This window comes from Tupaia chinensis, unplaced genomic scaffold, assembly GCF_000334495.1.
Source record: "Tupaia chinensis unplaced genomic scaffold, TupChi_1.0 Scaffold000113_1, whole genome shotgun sequence".
Classification (NCBI taxonomy): Eukaryota; Metazoa; Chordata; class Mammalia; order Scandentia; family Tupaiidae; genus Tupaia; species Tupaia belangeri.
Genome location: NW_006159577.1, coordinates 5265447 through 5286887, shown reverse-complemented (window position 1 = coordinate 5286887; position 21441 = coordinate 5265447). Strand labels below are relative to the sequence as shown.

The window sequence follows — 21441 nt, the reverse complement described above, 5'->3', positions numbered from 1 at the left end:
AAAGAGTGAGAGGGAAAGTGAGAAATTACCGCTCCCCCCCAATGGTCACACCACAGTCCCTTCTCCATGATTTTGTTGTATGTGAGGAAAACAAGGTTCCTGCTCCCTCTGACTTCCCTTCCTTCCTGCCAGTGAGGTCCCCCTGGGAAGCTGGAGCTGGGACTCAGCAGTCAACCCCTGCCTCCCATCCTAAAGTCCTAGGAGGAGACCAGCTTCTGGCTGAGGGGTTGGGCTGTGGTATGCACTACCATGGCCTCCTCCAAGCCATCCTTTTTCCACCAAAGAAGAGCTCAGGGTTTCAGATCAGCAAATCGTTGGACTAGAAGTGACCAGGGAGACTGAATAATCCAAACCCCTAATTTCCTGGAGAAGCTGCCTGTACTTCTAGAAGGGGAAAGATCTCGTCTCCCCCTTCCCCACCCTTAGAGCCACTTCAGTGATGGGACTGTTTGCCTACACCTCTTCCTTGTGAAGGAGACCCTGTTTGCTGCTCTGCAAGTCACTCTTTTTACGGCCCATCATATGGAGGGATGCTGCCTTTCTGAAGGAGATTTGGAGTCATCAGTGGAGCTGGAGTGGGGACCTGTGTGGTCTTGGATGAGGACATTTCCTGCCTAGAGTTCCCTGTGCCCTTTTGAAGTGCTGTCACATTGCCCATGGTGACAAAGGGCCTACACAATGCCTGGCTCACACTATGTGCTCATAAACATTGGTTCCCTTTGGCACATGTTGCCACCTTATTCATTCATTCATTCTTTATTTATTTTGGAGAGGTTTTTGCTATAGGGCGCGTGCATTCACCAGAAAGACAGAGAGAGACACAGAGACAGAAAGTGAGAAATCACCCAGGGGGAGGGGATGGTCATGACTCAATCCTTTCTCCTCCATTCTCCTCTTGTGATCTTGGGCACACACACACACACACACGCCTGGTATTGGTTTAAGCCACTTGGTCTGGGACTCAAACTGCGGTCGACTACATGGGAGTACAGCGACATAGCCATTACACTAACTGCTGGTCTCCTCCACCTTATTCATTCTTAACCACAGCAGACTAATATCCCCTAGAGCAGCAGTGGGTGAAGGAGCAGTTCACACCTGAGGGCGTACACTTGAGCGAGTGGCGAGTGTGCAGAAGGGAGGGGCATGCGTGCTATTAGAAAGCACATTCAGTACTGTGTGTTCCAAAAACAGCACACCCAGGCAGCCTGTAGCACAGCAGTTAAGTGCTGTGCAGAGGGAATCAGATTCCATATGGGTGACAGCAGTTCAAATCCCAGCTCCTGCAGCTTGACAAAAATGCCAGGCATGTGTACCCAGGATCCTGATGAGATGGAGAAATCGAGGAACAAAGGATTGCAATGTGACCAGGCCCCGTTGGGAGTTTCTCTCCACAATGCACCCTTTGGTCAAGCAGAATCCCAGCACATCTGTTGTGTTTGTCTTAAAGATGCTCTCATTTACAGAGTGCTGCCCTTGTGCCAGGTGCCTTACTGTAGAAACGTTTTCATGTCTGGTCTAGATGAATCCTTTCTACTCCCTTCCATTGCTCATTCTGACAGATGGGAAAACTCAGGCTCTGAGAAGACCTTTCCCACAATTGTACAACTCTTCATTGCTGGAGCAGGGTTCATGCTTAGGCAGTATGGCCCCAGTCTCTGGCCCTTTAATCTGCCCTGTCCTATCTCTCCATGGGAGTAGGGGTGGTATTTTATTTCTTCATCCTCAAAGGATCCAGAATCTCTTGGGAGTACATAAAACAATGTTTGAGACTATAAAAAGCTTGGCTTCAAAATTTGAAAAGCGTGGATCGTAATTTAAATGGGTAAATATTCGATTTTAAGTGGCTATAAAATATCCCCCTAGATCAACCTCCTTGGCTCCCTGTGCCTCTGCTTTTTCATTCCAGTAAGTGTTCATGTTACTGATACTGGAGCAGGGGAGGTAGGGGGTTCCTCCTCTGTTGCTGGGAGCACAATTTCCCTGCTGGTCCTGCTGTCTCTTCCTGACCACTCTGGCCTCCCCCGTCTCCTCTGCCCTGTCTGGGGCTGTGCAGCTGAACTCTGGACAGGAAAACCATGACGTGCTACTCCCAGGGGAAGACCTGGGGAGACAGCCTGGGTTCCTGAATGAGGACAGGGTCAGTGGTAGAAGGCCTGGATTCTCGCCACGTGTTTCTTTGCCAAGTTACTTAATTCCTTTGGTCTCAATCTCCTAGTTGATAAAATAACTGGTCTGCCTTCTTCATGGGGTGATAGGGAATGATAAAAGGCAGAATTTGGCAAAGCTCTAAGGTATCATACACTTCTAAGTAGCTATGCATTTTTTAAAAATAATTTTTAAAATTTATTTATTTTTTAACTGAAGGCCAAATCTTTAATTGCTAGACTTTATCTGGGAGTGGAAAATCTCTCTGTTCTTCCCAGCCTGGGCTCCAGGATCACTTTGACAAGCTACTTTCTCCAGAGTCCTGAGGGAGATGTCTTCCTCTTCCTTAGTCTGAGTCAGGCCCAGAGCATGCTGTGGGAGTTCCTGGATCCTGTGAACTGAGACCTGGGTCCACATCATGACTCTGTTCTTCATCCTTTTATGGAGGTCCTGACTGAGGGATAGCACGCGAAGCTCTTCATACAGTGCCTGGCAAGTACAAGCACTCAACAATGTTAGCTGCATTTATGATTATTGTTCTTACAATTTTTATCATAAACATTTAAATTTGTTACAGTTCTTCATGTATATTAAAATATTACCATCAGCTATAAAGCCAGCCTGCTTGAGATCTTCCAAGTCCAACTCTCAGGATCTCGAGTTCTTCCTTTGTTCCTGTGGTGGCTGATCCCTCTGGTCTTAGGAACTTTGTTTTCTGTTTTTATTGCCAGAGAGCACATGCACTCTCCTGAGAGGGGCAATGGGGCAGAGAGAGAGAGAGAAGAAGAAGAAATCACTCCCACAATGCAGCATGTTACACCACAGTTCCCCTTCCTCCGTTTCTCTGTTGCATCAGAATTTGAGGCATGCATGCACATGCACCCAGAGTGTTTTTCAAGCTGCTGTGGCAGGAGTTTTAACTGTGGTCAGCCATGTGGCATCTGAATCCCAATGCACAGTGCATTACTACTGCTACCATGAGGCCAGCCCCTTGGTCTTGGGAATCTTATTAACCACCCAACTCTAACCACCCCTGTATTGGCCTGCAGGGATTTTAGGCCAGACTTGACCCACCTCACTATTTGCCAGATCCAAAAAAGATGAGTTGTCCTCCATTATGTCTAGGAAAGCACAGACTTGCTTGTCCTGAGGAAATGCAGAGCCCACAGAGCTGCATACTTGGTGAACCCACATTTCAAAGCAGAAGCAGAGCTGGCATCTTGTCTCCTCCTCACACTAGAGGAGGAAGGTTTGTCTCAGAGTGTCGAGGGGAGCTCAGAAAATGGGGTGTGTATATGCTCCACATTTTATGGCCTTTGCTATGGCTTCTTGCCTTTGCCATCTGATCATGCCCAGCTCAGAACCAGCCAACAGCTCACTAGATGTACCTCTCATAAGATTCCATTTTGCTGATTTATGACAGGTTTTGCCTGTCATTTCAAAAAAGGAGTCAACAGATGTGAGCTGCGTGGGGCTCTATGCCACCTATGTTGATGAGAACTATACCAGTGTTTTCCTGAGTGTGGCGCACAGGTTCTGGGGAGTCTGACCCTGAGTTTGGGCCACATGATGTATTTCAGGGTTATATGTTACCCAGTTTATATTAGAAAAAATGAAGTAGCACATCAAACCATGTTCTTACTTGGAATGATATATGAAGGAAAGGTTTTCAAAAAGTTCATGAAGAATGCATATTAGGAAGAAATTTTGCATGGATTCAAAAAATGTTTGCACCAAAATAAGCTCATACTTTAATTTCATTTTACTATGGTTTTTAATTTTTTTTTTTTTTTTTTTTTTTTTTTTTGCCATAAGGTGTGTGCCATCACAGGAGAGAGAGAAGACAGAGAGAAGGAAAATGAGAAATTATCCTCCAGGGGTTTGGCCACTTTACTCCCTTCTTCTCCATACTCCTCTCCAGATTTTGGGCACACACACACACACCTCCAACATGGTTTTCAAGTCTCCAGATCCAGGTCTCGAATTGTGAAGTCAGCCATGTGGGACCTAGCGCTTCCATGAACATTTTGAAGTCCTCTTGTAAATTTATTTAAATGACTTCATTAGAAGAAAAGCCAATAATCTTTTACTTTCATTAAAGATAAATAAATAATGGGGCCAGCAGGTGGCATGGTGGTTGGGGCACTGGACACCCACATGGCCAACTGCAATTTGAGTTCTGGACCTGGCAAGTTGCTTTCTCACATTCCCCTCCTCCCTTTCTCTTTCTGTCTCTCTCTGGTTGAGTTAAATAATAATAACAATAAATAAAATTAAATAAAATAATGTTAAAAAAGATCATCTTTAAAGATGAGTATATAATAATATAGGAAATTAAGGCCTTCATGTATGAGGCACACAGTTAATAACATGACTTTCCAACCAATTAGATGTTTAAAACCCAGATCATCTCTGATTGCTTCCCACATCTGTTCCCCCCACACCTGGTATTGGGTGGCCATCACGAAGCCTCTTGGACATCTCACTTGCCTCTTCTACAATGGCCTGAATTATGTTCAGTGTTCACCTGGCACCTGAATTGCTCCAAAGCTTTTGTCTTGGCTCCCACACCTACATTCCTTTTCCCTTTGAATTATTCTCTACTGAGGCACAAGTATTATATTCCAGATATCCCATTGCTCACCTGCATGTAAGTTTTTCTTACTCCTTGTTTCCCCCAGGACAACAGGTTAGTGGCATGACCTTCCTAGATTTAAGGTCGTCTCCAAGCTGGCCCTGGCTCCACGTCCAGCTGCATGTCCCACAGCTGCCCCCAATGCTGCTGTCATCCCATGCCACACTCTGTCCTCCAAATCCAGTCTGAGCTCTGTAGGTGCTGGGAAGTGTCTGTTTGCCTGCATGCTTTTGCTCAAGAAGTTTTTATTTGTTGCTAAATGCAATTTCCAATTTACAGAAAAGCTGCAAAAATTTTTACAAAGGACTCTCCATCTTCCCTTTGCCCAGATTCCCCAAATGTTGACATTTTACCACATGTTCTCTGTCATCATATATATGTGTGTATCTGTATTGTTATTCTTCTTCTGAGTCATTTGAAAATGAATTGCAGACACGAAGCTGCCCCCTTCAAAAAGAAAACCAAACAACAACACAAAGCCCCCAAATCCGGTGTGCATTTCCTCCAAACAAGGACACTCTCCACAAACTGCCAATACAAGCATACATTTGGGAAATCAATATGCTGCATCACAGCACCAAACAGTCCTCAGAACCCACTCAAACTCACCAACATGGTCCCTTTTTCCATCGGGCCCAGAATCCAGTCTGATGCACGTGCAGCCCTTTGTCACGTCCTCGGTCTCCTTCAATCTAGAACAATTCCTCAGTCTCTCTGTCCTGCATGGCGTTTAAAAGTACCGCTCATCCACTCTGCATGAAGTCCCTCAGCCTGTGTCTATCCAGTTTCCTCATGACCAGGCTATGGCCGTATTTTGGCAGGGATCCACAGAAATGATGCTGTGCTGTCCCCAGGGGAGGGAAGACAATCCTGGTCATTGCCTGGCCACATTGGTGCCCACCAGGCATCTTCACCATTAAGTCATCATTTTCCCATCTGTGATAGTGAGAAGATACACCAAGACCACATTGCTATCTACTTCTTTGAACCTCCACCCATCTCCCTTAGCATCCATATATAGCTCCTACTTGAGTTAACCATCAGCATGATGGTTCTTCAATGGGGATTTCCAGTTTTCACCATTCCGCCTACATGTACTAGTTGGCATATCACTTTATAGGGGAGCTTTATAGGGGGAACTTTCCTTTCTCCCCCGTTTATTCATTTGTTCATGTCTTTATTTATAGCTAAATAAATAGATCCATGGATTATTGCTTAATTCAGTAATCCATGGATCTTAATTATAATTTATTACTGTCTCTCACTATATAAATATGTTATAAAACATAGATGTAATATATATAATGTATAATTATTATGTTTTTGGTACCCAGATAGTCCCAGCTTTGGCCATTTGTAGCCCCACTGAGGTGGTATTTATGTGTGTTTGACATGACCCTTCCCAGCAAGCAGAGCTGGGAAATAGATGTGTGCATTTGGATGTGCACGTGTGCACACTTTTCAAGTTTTGTATTTATCTGAGCTCTGACTGCAGCCCAAGTGAAGGTTCTTTCAAACTAGCTGTGTTTTATACATGCAAATCCTTTTCTGTCTGGAAGAACCACTCTCTTATCACCTCTGATGTAGTTGTTATTATTGTTTTGCTGATATCCCTGTAGATAACAAGTTCCTAAAAACATTGGTCTCCTTCTCCATGGTCCTGCTGTCTCTGCCCCTTCCGAGGAGGGGAAAGAAGCCTGGTGGCTTTCAAATTAAGTCATCAGGGAGAGAGGGTGGAAGAAGCCTGTTTTAGTCTGGAAAACACTTTGTACGCATTGATGATTGAAGTACTTCATTGGCTTCAGGCAATTTTCTCACTGGCCCTCCTTGCCAGATTGTCCTAGCCTGGAAGAATCCTGTATTTCTATGGCTGTTTGTCTATTGTTTGTCTCTTACGTCATGGTCTGAGTGTTTGTATCTCCTCTCCGAAGCTCATGTTGAAATCTAACTCGCAGGGTGAAGGTATCAGGCTGTGGGGCCTTTGGCTGATGATTAGGCATGAGGATGAGATCCTCACTGATAGAATAAGTGCCCTTACAGAAGAAGCCTGCAGCCAGCAGTGGCATGGTGGCTGGATCCCACATGGCCAACTGAGCACTTTGAGTTCCTGACTCAGTGGTTTGAAAGACACACTGAGCACATGTGTGTGTGTGTGTGTGTGTGTGTGTGTACGCACGCGTGCATACACATGCACGCATGCTCAAACTCCTGAGAGGAGAATGGAGAAGGGAGTGCGACATGACCCTTCCCCATGGGGGTTGCTTTTCACTTTCCCTTTCTTTGTGTTTCTTTCTGGTGAACACACATACCTTTTAGCCAAAAAATAAAAACAAGATAAAAGAAAGAAAAAGCCAACCCCTCCCCCGGCCCCGCTTCTGTGAAGAGACAGCAAGAAGGTGCCATCTATGAAGGAGAGCCCTCACCAGACACCAGGTCTGCTGGCGCTATGATCTCTGACTCCCCAGCTGCCAGAGCTGTGAGAAATAAATGTCTATTATTTACACACCACCCTGCTATGGAATTTTGTTATGGCAGCCTGAAGGAAGCAAGACACCACCCTTCACAATTCCTGCCTTCAGCTTTCCAGCTGTCTCGCCCTCAGTTAGCCTGGAGTGCGTGATCCCATGTAGTTTATCCTGGTGTCTGCCATGGGGCCCTTCCTGTGTAAACTGAAGGTGTTGGCTCTTCAGTCTGGAGCGTGGATGAATCCTCTTGGAAGCAGAGCCCTCTCTGCCTCCATTTCTGCCGTATGACTCATGGCCCAGTGGAGAAGCACTTGTTCATACAAGCTCCCCTCCCTGACATTCCTGGGGCAGATCAACCTTTTACGGGCCTGACTAAATTTATAGTGGGCTGGGCCTGCAGCTGGTGACAGCAGCTGATAGTTGAAATCTCTGGTAGATTTTTTTTTCCCCTCTGAAAAATATTTCAGTCACTCCAGACCCAGCACCACCACCAATAGAATTTAGAAGCCATTTATGGCATCTCACAGTTGGTCCGAGGAATGATTTTATAAGAATCAGTCCATTTCCCCAGATGTCAGCTCTCCCCATCCTTAGCCATCTGGAACATAACCAGAGCAGTAGGAGGTAAGACGGAAACATCCCAGAGCTGAAGGTACAGCGTGAATTTGATATGTGTGGTTGTCCCTTGGTATCCACGGGGATTGATCCAGGAACCCCTGCGGAGTCTCATGTGCCACATATAAAATGCGGCTGTATTTTCATATTACCATATGTACATCCTCCCACATACTGAGAGTCGTCTCTAGATTACTTGTAATACTCAATACAATGTAAATGCAATGTAGATTGCAACGTAGGTTGTTCTTATGCTGTACTTTTTTAAAATTCGTATTATTTATAGAATATTTTTGATCTGCAGCTGGTTGAATCTGCAGATTTAAAACCTCATAGATCTGGAGGGCCTATATTTTTTAGCAAATTCATATGATTCTTCCTAATACATATGTGTATATACATATACATGTATATTTTTAATTCTTGTAATTATTTTGTATGAGGAGTTTAAAGACTTTTATTCAAAGCTTATTTACTTTTGATATGTACACTATGCTAAACTCCCAACCATGTTTCTTAGTCTATAGTATATTAGAAGCAGAGAACTGGAAGGTATAAATAGCATGAAAAAGCAGGTAAGATGATCAAGTATAGCCAACAGCCTGAAAGCAAGGCGTGAGACAGTCTAGGAGTCCTTTGCGATCAGATATTCCAGTGGCTTCACTTTTCCAGATGGAAAAGCTAACACTCAGACAGGTCACCAGGCCAAGACCCCAGAGTAGGGATGGTCTACAATCCAGCTCTTTGACTTCACATGCAATTGCTGTTTTTTCAGTGCCATAACACGCTTTCTCACATCATAGTCGCTCAGATTGCTGATTGAATGTCATTGAGAAAATGTTTAATTATGTTCAGGATTCTCCATTCAAAAAAAAAAAAATCAGGAAAAGTGTTTATGCCTTGAAAAATAACTCCATCCCAAAGAGTGAAAGTCCCAGTGCCATCCAATAAAATATTTGGGCAGATATCTGTTATCCAGAAAGATCTCCAGCGGGACCTTCCTTTTCACAGCGGCGCCTGCTGAGTGAGGTGTGGCGTGGCTGTGTTTCTGCCTTGGATTGAGGTTGGCAAGTGTAAAGTCCTCGCAGTGGAAACTATGAAAACAGAAGTGAGGAAAGATGGTTTTATTCTGATTGTCCCGTTTCATAACATTTTCTCTGAGTTGTGAATTGAATTTGTTCCTTGGCACTGAAAACCTTTCTTAAGATGCTTTCTTATTTATTTTGCTATGGTAAAAGCACCATGTGTCTGGCATAGAACTAGAAAATAAAGATACATTCCATGAAGAAGAAAAAGTTTAAGAATTTCACTACTGAAAGAATTGCCATTAACACCTTGGCATATATCCTTCCGTGTTGCTTATTGACTCATTGAATCTGTTGCTTGCTTTCTGTGTGAGGGCGTATTTACATAAACACTTCTCATATACCATAGGCTATGTATATTGGTAGACACAAGCACATAAAATCTGGGTCATACTGTCAATGATTTTTAAACTTATTTTTGATTAATAACAGATATCCAGATACATACAGAGCTACCTTATTTTTGTAACAGTGGCAAGGAGTCCATGCTACGGCTATGCCTTCTTTTGATGAACTGAGCCCGACTGTTGGATCTTTTGATTGTTTCCGTATTCTTTGCTATTGTGATCACAGCTGCGATCAGCATCATTGGTCACACCCCTAAATCATCTCCTTAAAATAAAGTCTTGGAAGGACAATGGCTATGTCACAGGAAGCAAAGGTTTTTTTTTTTATAGCATTCGGTGAGTGTTGCCAAAAGTCCTGGGCTCTGTTTTTCCACTCAGGTTTTATGGCTTTGGAAATCTGTATTGCCTATAGTTGAGGATTCTTCCGATTATGATGCACCGAAGACATCCAGAGTCCCTGCTAGCCGCCCCCCTCCAGGCTCATTTCTTCCTTCATTTCTCATTGCACCAAATTCTGTCTGACTCCTTGGTGTGGTCACGCGGCTCCAGGATCTTGTTGTGGGGGCAGTGAAAAGGAGACCAGGAACTGTGGGGAAAACATAGTAAGTGTGGACACATGTGTGCTAGTCCAGTCGGATTCGAGGATAGTTTTGGGAAATTCACCCTGGACCTCCCCATTCTCATTCCTCCTCATGCCAGGGGAAGTACTTTATGGCTGAATGTTCAATAGGAACTTTGGGCTGATCCTTTGGCATAGGATCAAGTCCTAATTCCTGAACCTGGCCTTGAGGTAGGGCTCCCATTCACCTGCCCCTTTTGTAGTCCTCACTTTCTTTCTCTACGCTCTGATTCCAGTGACCTTTCGCAGTTCCTTCTGCAGAATGCACACCTCCTTCCTGATTCCGGGCTTTCACATATGCGTCTGCCTATTGCTGGGCTAACGCTTGCTCTCTCTTACTTTTCAACCTTTGGGACAGAGCCAAGTGTGGTTATTAAAAGCTTGACTCCTGGAGTCAGGCCTGGCTTGTGTCCCCGTTCTACCACTTAGCTGCTATGTGACCTTGGACAAGTTACCTAGCCTCTCTGTGCCTTAGTTTCCACATCTGTAAAATAGAAATGTAGTCCTACCTCATGGGGTGCTTGTGAGGATCAGCTGTGGTGATTTCTAGAAGCACTTTGAACAATTCCTGGCATAGTATACATCCAGCTAGCTGGCCTCAGTTCACTCATCACTCCATGAAGACGTGTTCCCTGACCCCGACTCCGGGCCAGGAGCTCTTAGTTTATGATCTCGTAGCCATCTGCACCTTTCTTCTTAGTGATTACTACAATCATTGCTAAATAAGCCTTTAAAAATAAAAGTCAGACCCATGTCTGAGGCTGTAAACTCGTGAAGGCCAGGACCACCTCTCTCATTCACAGCATAGGCCTGGTCAATATATCTGCTCGGGGAATGAAAATAATGACCCTGCTGCTTAAGGCTGCAGTGGAGTTTGTCAGGAAAGGCCTCACTGACCTCCCGGTGCAGGGCCTGGTGTAACCGATTAAGAGAGGGGACTCTCCAGTGTGACCTGCTATGTGTCCCAGGACTGGGTCCCTCCGGGCTTCCAGAACCAGCCTCCTCCTGGAGGTTGTCTAGTACAGACCTGCTCAGTTGAGGATGGACCAGAGTTTTTACATTTCTAGCTCACTGTAGATCAAAACTCTTGAGAACGTAATTAAATGAATTACTGGAAAAAATGAAACAAGGGGTCGGTAGGTGGCATGGTAGTTAAGGGCATTGGACTCTCACATGGCCGACCATGGTTTGAGTCCCGGACCTGGCAGTTTGCTTTCTCACTTTCCCTCTCTCTCTCGCTCCGTCTCTGTCTGGTCAAAATAAAATAAAATAAATAAGTTAAATAATTTTTTTGAGAGGTTTTTGCTATAGGGCGCATGCGCTCCCCAGAAAGACAGAGAGAGATAGAGAGACAGAAAGTGAGAAATCACCCCCAGGAGGATGGCCACGCCGCAATCCCTTCTCCTTCATTCTCCTCTCAGGATCTTGGGCACGCACGCACACGCACCTGGCGTGAGTTAAAGCCACCGTGTCCAGGACTCAAACTGCAGTTGGCTACATGGGAGTTCAATGACGTAGCCATTATGCCAATTGCTGGTTCCTAAATAAAATAATTCTTTTTTTAAAAAAAGCAACAAACTCAAGGCTAGGGTTTCTGGACCTTGACACCATTGCCATTTGGGCTGGACTGTCGGGGCTGCCCTGTGTAGTGCAGGGTGCCTAGCAGCATCCCTGGCCTCTACCACTAATGTGCTAATAGCACCCACCGCACTGCCCACAGTTGTGACAACCAGAAATGTCTCTAGACATTGCAAGTGGCCCCTGGGGGGAAAATGTCGCCCCTGCTGGAAAACCACTGATAAAGACTTCACTGGATCCAGGTTTTTGTACCTCTTGTCACTGACTGGTGACAAAGACCTACGCCTCCTACGCTTGACCCTGCTTTGACCAGCACCAGCCTATTTTTTCATAGACGGGGAAACTGAGGACTCTGTCTGGATAAAATGTGGTGTTAAAACACATCTAAAGGGCCAGCCGGTGGTGTGGGGATTATGGCACTGGATCCCACATGGCCAACTTCCCAGTTTGAGTCTTGGACCCAGCAGCCTGAAAATCATGCTGGGCATGTGTCTGTGCATGCCCAAAATCCCAAGAGGAGAATGGAGAAGGGACTGTGGAGTGGCCATCCCCCCCCCGCCCCGAGGGATGATTTCTCAGTTTCTCTCTCTCTCTTCATCTCTGTCTCTCTCTCTCTCTGGTGAGTGCACATGCCCTATAACAAAAAACTAAAAAAAACCTTTTTCTTAACTTTTAAGAATATTTCTGAGCATTGGCTTTTTCTTCTCTTCTTCCTAGTTCACCTGTAGAAGATAATGTGGTCCGGCCAGCTGCCCCCACAGACCTGGAATGCCCACCCTTAGCTGCCTCTTCCCACCGTGGTGATACCATCAGCCAGCTGTCTACAGATCTGACAACCCACAGGTATTGGGGCTGGGCCTGAGGCCAGTGGTGGGACCGCAGGGCCCAATCCCTGAGGCTGCCTCTGCCTCCCACCCTCATCTGTAGTGTGCCCCACACAGGGTCTTCACACCTTTCTAAACAGGTGTGTGCCAACTGAGGTCTCTTCCTGTGGCCTGAGGGATGATCTAAGGGGACATCAGGGCAACTCCCACACTCTGCCCTTTTAGAAATGTGTTCCCTTGCAGTCTTCAGAGGTTGTTATTTAAACTGGAAGTCTTCCAGGAGAGAGAACGTGTTATTTATACTCACCCAGGGAGTGGTTTAGATAGCTGCCTTCTGGTCTCCTGAGACACCAGCTGGGCCAGCTGCTTGTTTGCGTCCATCTTTGGGTGGCGGTCAGGGAACAGAGGAATCAGCAGCGCATGGAGGAGGAGCCTGGTCCTGGCCCTGTCCTTCTGTGTGTCCCCTCCCACCAGGCACCTTCGTGGGCTTGATGTCCTCGCAGCCCTGTGCTGATCAGAGTCCTCTGTCTACACTGTGCTTAGCCCGGCTTCAGGCTTCATCTCTCTCTCTGCCTGCAGACTTTGCACTGACTTTCTGAAAACCAGACTCAGCCTCAGGACCCAGCTCAGATGCCTGTAGGCACATGTGTACACATAAATATCTAAGTATGTGTGTGTCTCTATACATGTACGTGTATATACATATGTCTATTTATGTCTTGATTTAGACATTTGTGCACATGTATGTCTATAGAAACAAATGTACACATATCTACATGTGTCTGTGCGCACACATGTATGTTTATACATGTCTGTCTCTATATACACATGGCTGTATGTCTCCATACACACACATACACATATATAATCTGTGTATCTTTCTATAAATAAATTGCATATGTATCTGTATCTATTTCTTTTTTTTTAATTTTACTGAACTTTATTTATTTATTTATTTTAATTTGACCAGTGAGGAACACACACACACACAGAGAGAGAGAGAGAAGGCAAGCTGTCAGGTCCAGGACTTGAACCACGGTCGACCATGTGGGAGTCTAGTGCCCTTAACCACCATGCCACCTGCCGGCTCCTATATCTATTTCTTATATATACACACACATATACATACGCACGCACAATATGTCTCTGCCCCATGTATATTCTCTCACACACATGCACACAGATTTTAATTTATGTACATAACAGTGAAACAGCTGCTTTTTACCAGCTAATGTGTGGCACCGGTGAAGCCTTGGTGAGGAGAATAGACGTGGTCCCTTCCCTCCTGGAGCTCACAGAGTAGCATCCCCTCCTTGAGAAACCCAAGCTGAAAGGAGCCTGCCTCTGAAACCCTGGGAGCCCTCCATTCCCACCTGTGTCACTGCCCTCCATGGATACCTGTAAACTCCCTGCGTTTCACCCCGTCTCCTCTGCTAGACTGCGAGCTCCTCAAGGGGAGGAATGGGTCACCTGGAACCATTGGAGCCACAGCTGCACTCTGCATGGGGAGGGCCCGGGTGAAGACTGGTGACTTGAACCGAATCGGAGGGAGCACAGGGAGGGCCTCCTTGTCCACTGGCCTACAGCTGGGCGTGTGCTGAACCCTCCTCAGCCACCCCTGTCAGGGTGCAGGCAGTCACTGACAGCATTGAGAAGTCTCTTCTATACACTGGGAGGAGGTCTGCCTGGTGGGAGAGAATGTGAGGGTAGGCTACATGCCAGGCAAGGTAGGCTGGAAGCCAAATACTCGAAGGCAACTGTATACCCATGTGGAATTCTTTCTTTCTTCTTTTTTTTTTTTTTTTTTTGAGAGGTTTTCGCTATAGGGCACGTGCGCTCGCCAGACAGAGAGAGACAGAGAGATAGAAAGCAAGAAATCGCCCCCCAGGGGGGATGGTCACGCCGCAATCCCTTCTCCATTCTCCTCTCGGGATCTTGGGCACGCACACACACGTGCCCGGCGTGAGTTTTAAGCCACCGGGTCCAGGACGCAAACCACGGTCGACTACGTGGGAGTCCAGCGACATAGCCATTACGCCAGCTGCTGGTTCCCCCCATGTGGAATTCTGATTGCTTCCTTCCTGGTGGGAGTCAGCCACAGTTCTCTCTTATGTGGGAGTGTAACTGTTTTTTTTTTTTTTAAGAGAGATTTTTGCTATAGGGTCTTATGTGCTTGCCAGAGAGACAGAGAAGCAAAAGGTGAGAAAATCACCCTCCAGGGGGAATGGGCACAACATAATCCCTTCTCCTCCATTCTTTTCTTGGGATCTTGGGCACACACACTCACACACACACGCATGCACACGCACGCATGCGCGTGCACGCGCACACAGACACACACACACACACACACACGCCTGGCATGAGTTTCGAGCAAATGGGTCTGGGACTTGAACCATGGTTGGCCATGTAGGAATCTAATGATGTAACCATTACGCCATTTGCTGGTCCTTTCTTTTTCCTTTTTTCCCCCCATTTTTCGAGATTTTTTTGCTATAGGATATGTGTGCTTGCCAGAGAGACAAAGAGAGACAGAGAGATAGAAAGCAAGAAATCACCCCCCAGGGGGATGGCCATGCCACACTCCCTTCTCCATTCTCCTCTCAGGATTTTGGGCACACGTGCACCCACACATGCCTGGCATGAGTTTCAAGCTACCGGGTGCAGGACTCAAGCCACGGTTGGCATGTGGGAGTCTGATGACATAACCATTATGCCATCTGCTGGTCCAACTTTTTAAAGGAGAAACTCTAGCTGGGAGGGAAGGCCCAGCACTCAGCTACAGAAAGTTTCAGTGAGAAATGAGGTGCCTACCTCTCCTCCACCTCCCCACACTCCCTCTTGGTCTCTGTTTGACTCCGTAACCCCTAGTGGTTTAAAAAGGCCCAGGAACCTCTGGCTGGAGCAGGTGGGGCACAGCCTTCCTTAGTGAAGCCTGGAGGGAGCTGAGATCATTCTCCAGTGTACCACCAGGGGGCACCCAGGAGCACATGGCAGCTCTGAGCAGAGGATGACAGGATTTGCCTGGATGGATTTGGGGAAGAACCATATAGTCCAGTTGGGGGTATGGCCAGTGCCCCTGAATCAACCCTGTGACTATATTTTAAACAACTTTTCCTGAGCCCCACCACAGTGAGTGATGCCCACCTGTAAAACTTTTGCCTGGACACTTATTCCTGAGCTCCAGATGTCGTGCTGAGTGTGTTTCAGTGAGTGTTGGCAAATCCTCCCAACAACCATAGAATCTGGGAGGTGCTGGGATGACTGCCATTTTACAGATGAGCAGACTGAGGCTCAGAGAGCTTAATGTGCTTGAAAACAACAGCTAACATGTGCAGAGCTGAGATTAAAACACATCTGGCCCACCTTCCCAACTTGTGTTCTGAACCCCTCTTCTGGAAGAACTGTGGGGAGAGCCAGGCTTCTTTGTCACATCTGCCATGCAGTCCCATCTACATCCCTGGCTTTTGTCCAGTCCAAGGAAGACAGTGGGTTAAGTTGTGTCACCTACCACCCTGACCGAGTGTGATCCCAGAGTGCGGAAAGGAACCAGTGGTAGGCAGACATGTCAGTGCTGAGAACTCAGCCAGCTCTTTGGCTTTATTTCCCAGGGGAAGGACTCTGATAGAACTCTGGGAGGAATGCAGGCATGACTACAATCCAGAAGTGGTGGCCAGAACCCGGGGAGTACTTGAGTGAGGAATGGATGATTTTCGGTGCCTTGCCAGTGTTATTGGACATTTATTTGAAGTTACGTTCTCTCATTGTTCTTAGTGGATTGGTAGAAAAGAGACAGTTCTGATAGGAGCAGGGATTGGCCTGACTTTGGTCACCAAATGCCTCACAAAATACAGTTGGTCCTCATTACTTGCAGATTCCGTATTGCGAATTTGCTAAAACTTATTTATAACCCCAGCATCTGTATTCATGCTTCTTTCTTGGTCATCTGCAGACATGGGCAGAGAGGTGAAAACTCTGGGGTCCCCTGACATAGTTCTTGAAGGAGATCAAACAACCAACTCTCTGCTTTCTAGCTTTTGCTCTCATTCTGTAAAATGAGTGTCCTGTCCATGTTACATTGAGTGTCATGTTTTTTGTATTTTTGTGCCTTTTGTTGGTGACTTTGCTGTTTGAAGTGGCATCCGAGCATAGTGTAGACGCTGTCTGGTGTTCCTGTGTGTGAGGAGACTGTGATGCCCCACAGAGAAACACCGTCAGTTAGAGGAGGTTTGTTCTAGCCTGCGTGGTGTGCTGTTGGCTATGAGTGAAATGTTCAGGAGCTAACCCTGTATGTTAAACCACGTGTTTATGAACAGAAACAAAATTATGTACTGTTGGACTGATTTCTGTGTTGTGCTCTGAGGCGCATAGGAACCTAATCCCTAGGAGAGCTGAGTGGTTTAACATTTGCTAATTCAGTATTCACAGTGACTTTATAGAACATAGCTACCTAAAAAAGCAAGAAGCAATTGTAGTTTGGCCAGGCAGTGGTAATGCTGCTGGCCTCACACAGGACTCACAGATTCACTTCCTGGAGTCACTTGTACGTGCTGGGCATGCGCACAGGCCCATGGGCGGGCTGAGACTGGGAGTGGATGGTAGTGTGAAGACTGTGTTAGGGGTCCCTGTCTCTTCTTGGTTTTGTTGTTGTTGTTGTTGTTGTTGTTTTTGTTTTTTTCTCTCTCTCTCATAGAAGAAATAAATAAACTTAAAAAAAAAAAGAAGCTCTGTACTTAACCTTGCCCATCTGTTGGAACAATTAAGAAGGGCATTCTGGGTATGCAGTGGTGAGCTTTTTTAACCTCTGAAGTAGCCCTGTCTCTTCACCCCACATTCTCTATTTTCTGCTCAGAGTAAGGACAAGAAGTAGAGGGTGGGATGTTGGTGGTGTGGTGTAAACCGGGCAGAGGGAAGGCTGGAACAATCCCCTTCTTGCAGAAGCAGGGCTGATAGCTTAAAACCTAAACTTAAATAAAACATTTTATAATGTGTGTGTGTTAATATTAGGCTCAGCTCTGAGGTGGAGTTGTAGTAGCTGCTCAGGGGAAACTGGGTCTCACGTGGCAGTTTAAATCTCTGATCTGGTCTACCCGAGACTGTCGGACACACGCAGGAAGGCCCAGGGTCTGACAGGTCGGAAGACTAGAGAAAGTAAGTTGTGGCGTGATCAGGCCTTGTGGAGGGTGCTCCTCTCTCTTTTTCTTTCATATGTGCATAGAAAATTGACAGATTTGTTCGGGGCTCCATCATGAATAAAGAAAAATACAATTTTTTAAATATTATTTATTTATTTAATTCCATTTGTATTATTATTATTATTATTTGACCAAAGAGAGACATAGAGAGCGAGAAAGGGAAAGTGAGAAAGCAAGCCACCAGGTCCAGGACCCAAACCACAGTCAGCCATATGGGAATCCAGCACCTTTAACCACCATGCCACCTGCCAGCCCTGAAAGATACAATTATTACTTAAAAAGTGAAACTGGAATGTTTGCTTTAAGAGCTACTTGAGAAAAGAACAAAGGGCTTGTCTCTCCTTCCTTTCCCATTGCCTACTAATTCTTTGGTGCTGTATCTTGAAATTTTAAGAACTCTTCTTTCTGAACAGCAAAAAATGGGGAAGACACCTTCAATTTTGAGATATTTTGCAAATAAATTGCAAGGGATTTTGATTCACCCCTTTCTGTTATTAAAGACACTGGATGTCGAGACTCTTCAGGAAGAACTGTGAAGCTGCTTAAGGTGGCTGAGCTTCTGTTTTGCTTTCAGCATCCCTGAAAGCAGAATTGCTTTGTATCGTTGAAACGGTACCTTGATGTTCATGAATCAAGTTTGTGAAATCAGTACCAGGGTCCTGAGTATATTGGGGTGCACCTACGTATTTGTTCAGAACCTTTGGATTTCCAGTGCCCAGCCAGCTACTCTTAGATCGAACCCTCTGGATTGCCACCTAGCAGTTGTCGAATATTGGCAATTTCATCTGGTTTAGACTAACATGTGATTCTGTTTTAGTTTCGGGTTCTTATGCTTCTTGAGCTGCTTTATCTGTGTAGACAGGCTTTTGGTTTTCTGAATGACCAGGTAAATCTGAGATGAGTCTCCTTTTGTCCTCTTATCCCCACCCCTAGATCCTGTAACCAGGACCCATCCCTGGGGTGCTCAGGACACCTAAGGAAATTTTGTACCAGGGCAGAGGGCCCAGGGAGCTGTTGGTGATGATATGGGAACAGTCACGACTCCAACTCAAATCAAAGTCTCTCCTATAGTTTTGGGATGGTGTATACGTCTGTCCTCATAGTTAGTATTTTCCTCTCTGCCTACGTTTTGCTTGAGCTAAGCTTAAAAATAGTTTTTCTCCCTCTGAGCACAGAAGGGAAAGGATAAAAATGTGCTGGGAAAGAATTGGCAAGCCAGTTCAGGGTTAACTGTGCAGGAACCAGTTCCCTACTGGAAATCGAAGGTCAGCGTGTTGGGGGCTATTCACTCTCTCACATGGGCTAGCCGGTGGATCTCTGTGGTGACTGGAAATTTCTGGACGTGCCTGCCTCGGAGTTTCCAGCCCATTCACAAGCTTCTCTCGGCACCTGCTGGTTTGGGCTCTGGAGCTTGTGGTGGGCGCGCCCCTGAGTATGCTGTACCTCCCTATACTGAGACTTGTCTTACCAAATCCTGGCCTTCGTCAGCCTGACTGTCCAGTGCTCGTGTCGACCCCGCTTAGCTCTCCAAACCAGCCGTTTCAAAGCACTCTCCTTTCTGCAGCTTCATCTCACTTTCAATCTGAGCTGAGTCTTTGGCCTTAAAGCTGGCCCTATTACGTGATCATGTGCACTTGGGGATTTAAGAAGAGAAAATCCAGAGGCCTGCGAGGGAGCGGTTGTGCTAAATGCCTTCCAGATGGTGATATGAAATGGGAGATAAGATGCTGTCGCCCATCTGGCCCGACAGGACGTGAAGTGTTCGGCTTGCACCTTGGGAGCCGTTACCACCCTCCCGTGACAACCTGGGCCACTCTGGTGTTTGTCTTTGGACAGGGGCTTAATTTGGCAACTCTAGCCAGTCTCTGAAATGAAATTTGTTATCAGTTCTGTGGGGAATCTGCCAGGAAGGACCCAAAAGCCCTGAACAGGGAGTCAAGGACAACAGTTGCTGACAGAATCTTGCTATACCTAGATTGGAAGGGCCGTCTGGCTGAATGCAAGTCCTGGAGCAATACTCTCTGCTGTGTTAGTGGAGTCTGCCTCCACATATTAGTGCGGCCCGTTGTTGTTTGTAAGGACCTTTGCAAGGTACTAATTCAGGGATGGCGGACGCTGATCCCTGGGCAGTGGTTCCCTAGGGATCTATGTTAAGAAGGATACCAAGGTCTTGTCCAACTGGGCTTAATAGAAAAGATTGCCTCGATTCATGCCATATCTGTCTGCCAAAAGTAAAGTGGTTTACATGTTCTGTTTGTCAACTCTGTCTTTAAAAATATAAATCAATATGGCGCCAGCAGATGGCACAGTGGTTACATCACTGGACGCCCACATGTTCAACATGGTTCAAGTTCTAGACCCAGCAGCTTGAAAGTCAGCCAGGTGTGAATGTGTACATGCCCAAAATCCTGAGAGGAGAATGGAGGAGAAGGGATTGCAGCATGGCCATCTCCCCAGGGGGTGAGGTCTCACTTTCTGTCTCTCTCTATATCTCTGTCCAGCAAGTGCATACCCTATGGCAAAAACAAAACAAAACAACTCTAAAAATAAATGATAGTTTTAGTTTAATATTTTTTAACCTTCCAAAAATTTATCACTCTACATGAACTTTAATTCAGCTTCTTTATTATTCCAGTAAGGTTTGGAAAGCATTTTTTAACTCCTTACTTGGGAGAAGGGATGTGGCCATTGAGAGTTAGAAGGGCCTTTGCATGCCTTAGCCCCGGACCCACTTTGAGAGGACAGCAGAACACATCGTAGGGGGAAGTGGGAACGCAGAACGTATGGCCCATGTCAGGGCCCTGCTCTCACTGGGTTGGGCTTGGCAGCTGTCTGGAGGTCCCATCGAAGGCTGGGAGTGGTACTGAGCATGGTAAAGGGCCCAACTTCCTGAGAATAATGTCTGTAAGACAATTCACTATGACTGTGGTGGACTCGAGTAGAGATAGAAGCTGACCAAGATTGTTGAGGAGCTGAACCATTGACTGCCCTTGCCTCCTTCCTGTTTCTGCTGGAGCTACATTGCCCTCTGGCAGCTCAGGGAGTTAGAGGGAACCTATTTATGCTCCTCCTTGAACTCAGGAGGAGGGTTGGCTTCCTGAATGTGTGATCCAAGGAATCACCCAGGGCCCTACACTGGCCCTGTGCCTAATTGTTCTTGTGGTTTTTATCTTGAAAGCCATTGTACTTATAGAACACGGGCTCTTGCATTTTTACTCTGCTTTCATTTGCATTCCAGTGTTGTTTGTGAATTATGTTGCTGCTTCTGCCTCAGACAGACTCCGGCCTTCCAAGAAGATAGAGCAGTTGCCCCGCTGTCAGTGGCCTGCAGTGTTGAGGGGCTAGGGGTGAAAGGGAGGGACTTGTCGTGTGGAGCGCTCCTTACATGCCAGGCTCTGTACTGGGGGCTGCAGAGCGTCAGCTAGCTGAGATGTCAGCCTGCGATCCAGCTTGTGGTCTCGTGGGAGTGAAAGACACATTACCAGATAACAGTGGGATGCTCAGAAGTTGGGGATCCAACTCAACCTGGAGAAATACTGTGGGTCTGGTTACCCAGGGAAGGCTTCTTGTTTGGGTGTAGCCTATGTGAGCCACCAGAATAATGGTGGGGTAGGCTAGGAGTGGATCTGAGAGGCAGGAGGCCTCCCAGCTGGACAGCCATTTGAGCAACGGCACTGCTGGGAGTGCTAGAGGGACTTACATGGCTTGGTGGGGTTGGAGCAGGGAGAAGTGGAGAGCGACATGGCAGAGGTTAGAGTTGCAGGGGGAACCTGTCTGCAGGCCAGGGACATCCCCTTGTGCTCCAAAGGCTAAGGAAAGCTGGGGAAAGTTTTAGGCAACAAAAGGCCTGATCATTCTGGTGACTGTGGGGACATGGGTCTGAGGGGATAAAGGCAGGGCAGGCACAGCGGGATGTCCCAGGAGTCCTGC

At 46.4% G+C, this 21441-nt stretch overlaps 1 protein-coding gene across 1 annotated transcript in view; it reads left to right on the top strand.

Moving 5' to 3' along the window:
- Positions 1-21441, top strand: part of TACC2 (transforming acidic coiled-coil containing protein 2) — a 239069-nt gene that overhangs the window by 97159 nt on the left and 120469 nt on the right. The window contains 1 exon segment of the mRNA XM_027770124.1: positions 12210-12335. Coding sequence (XP_027625925.1) covers positions 12210-12335 — 126 coding nt within the window.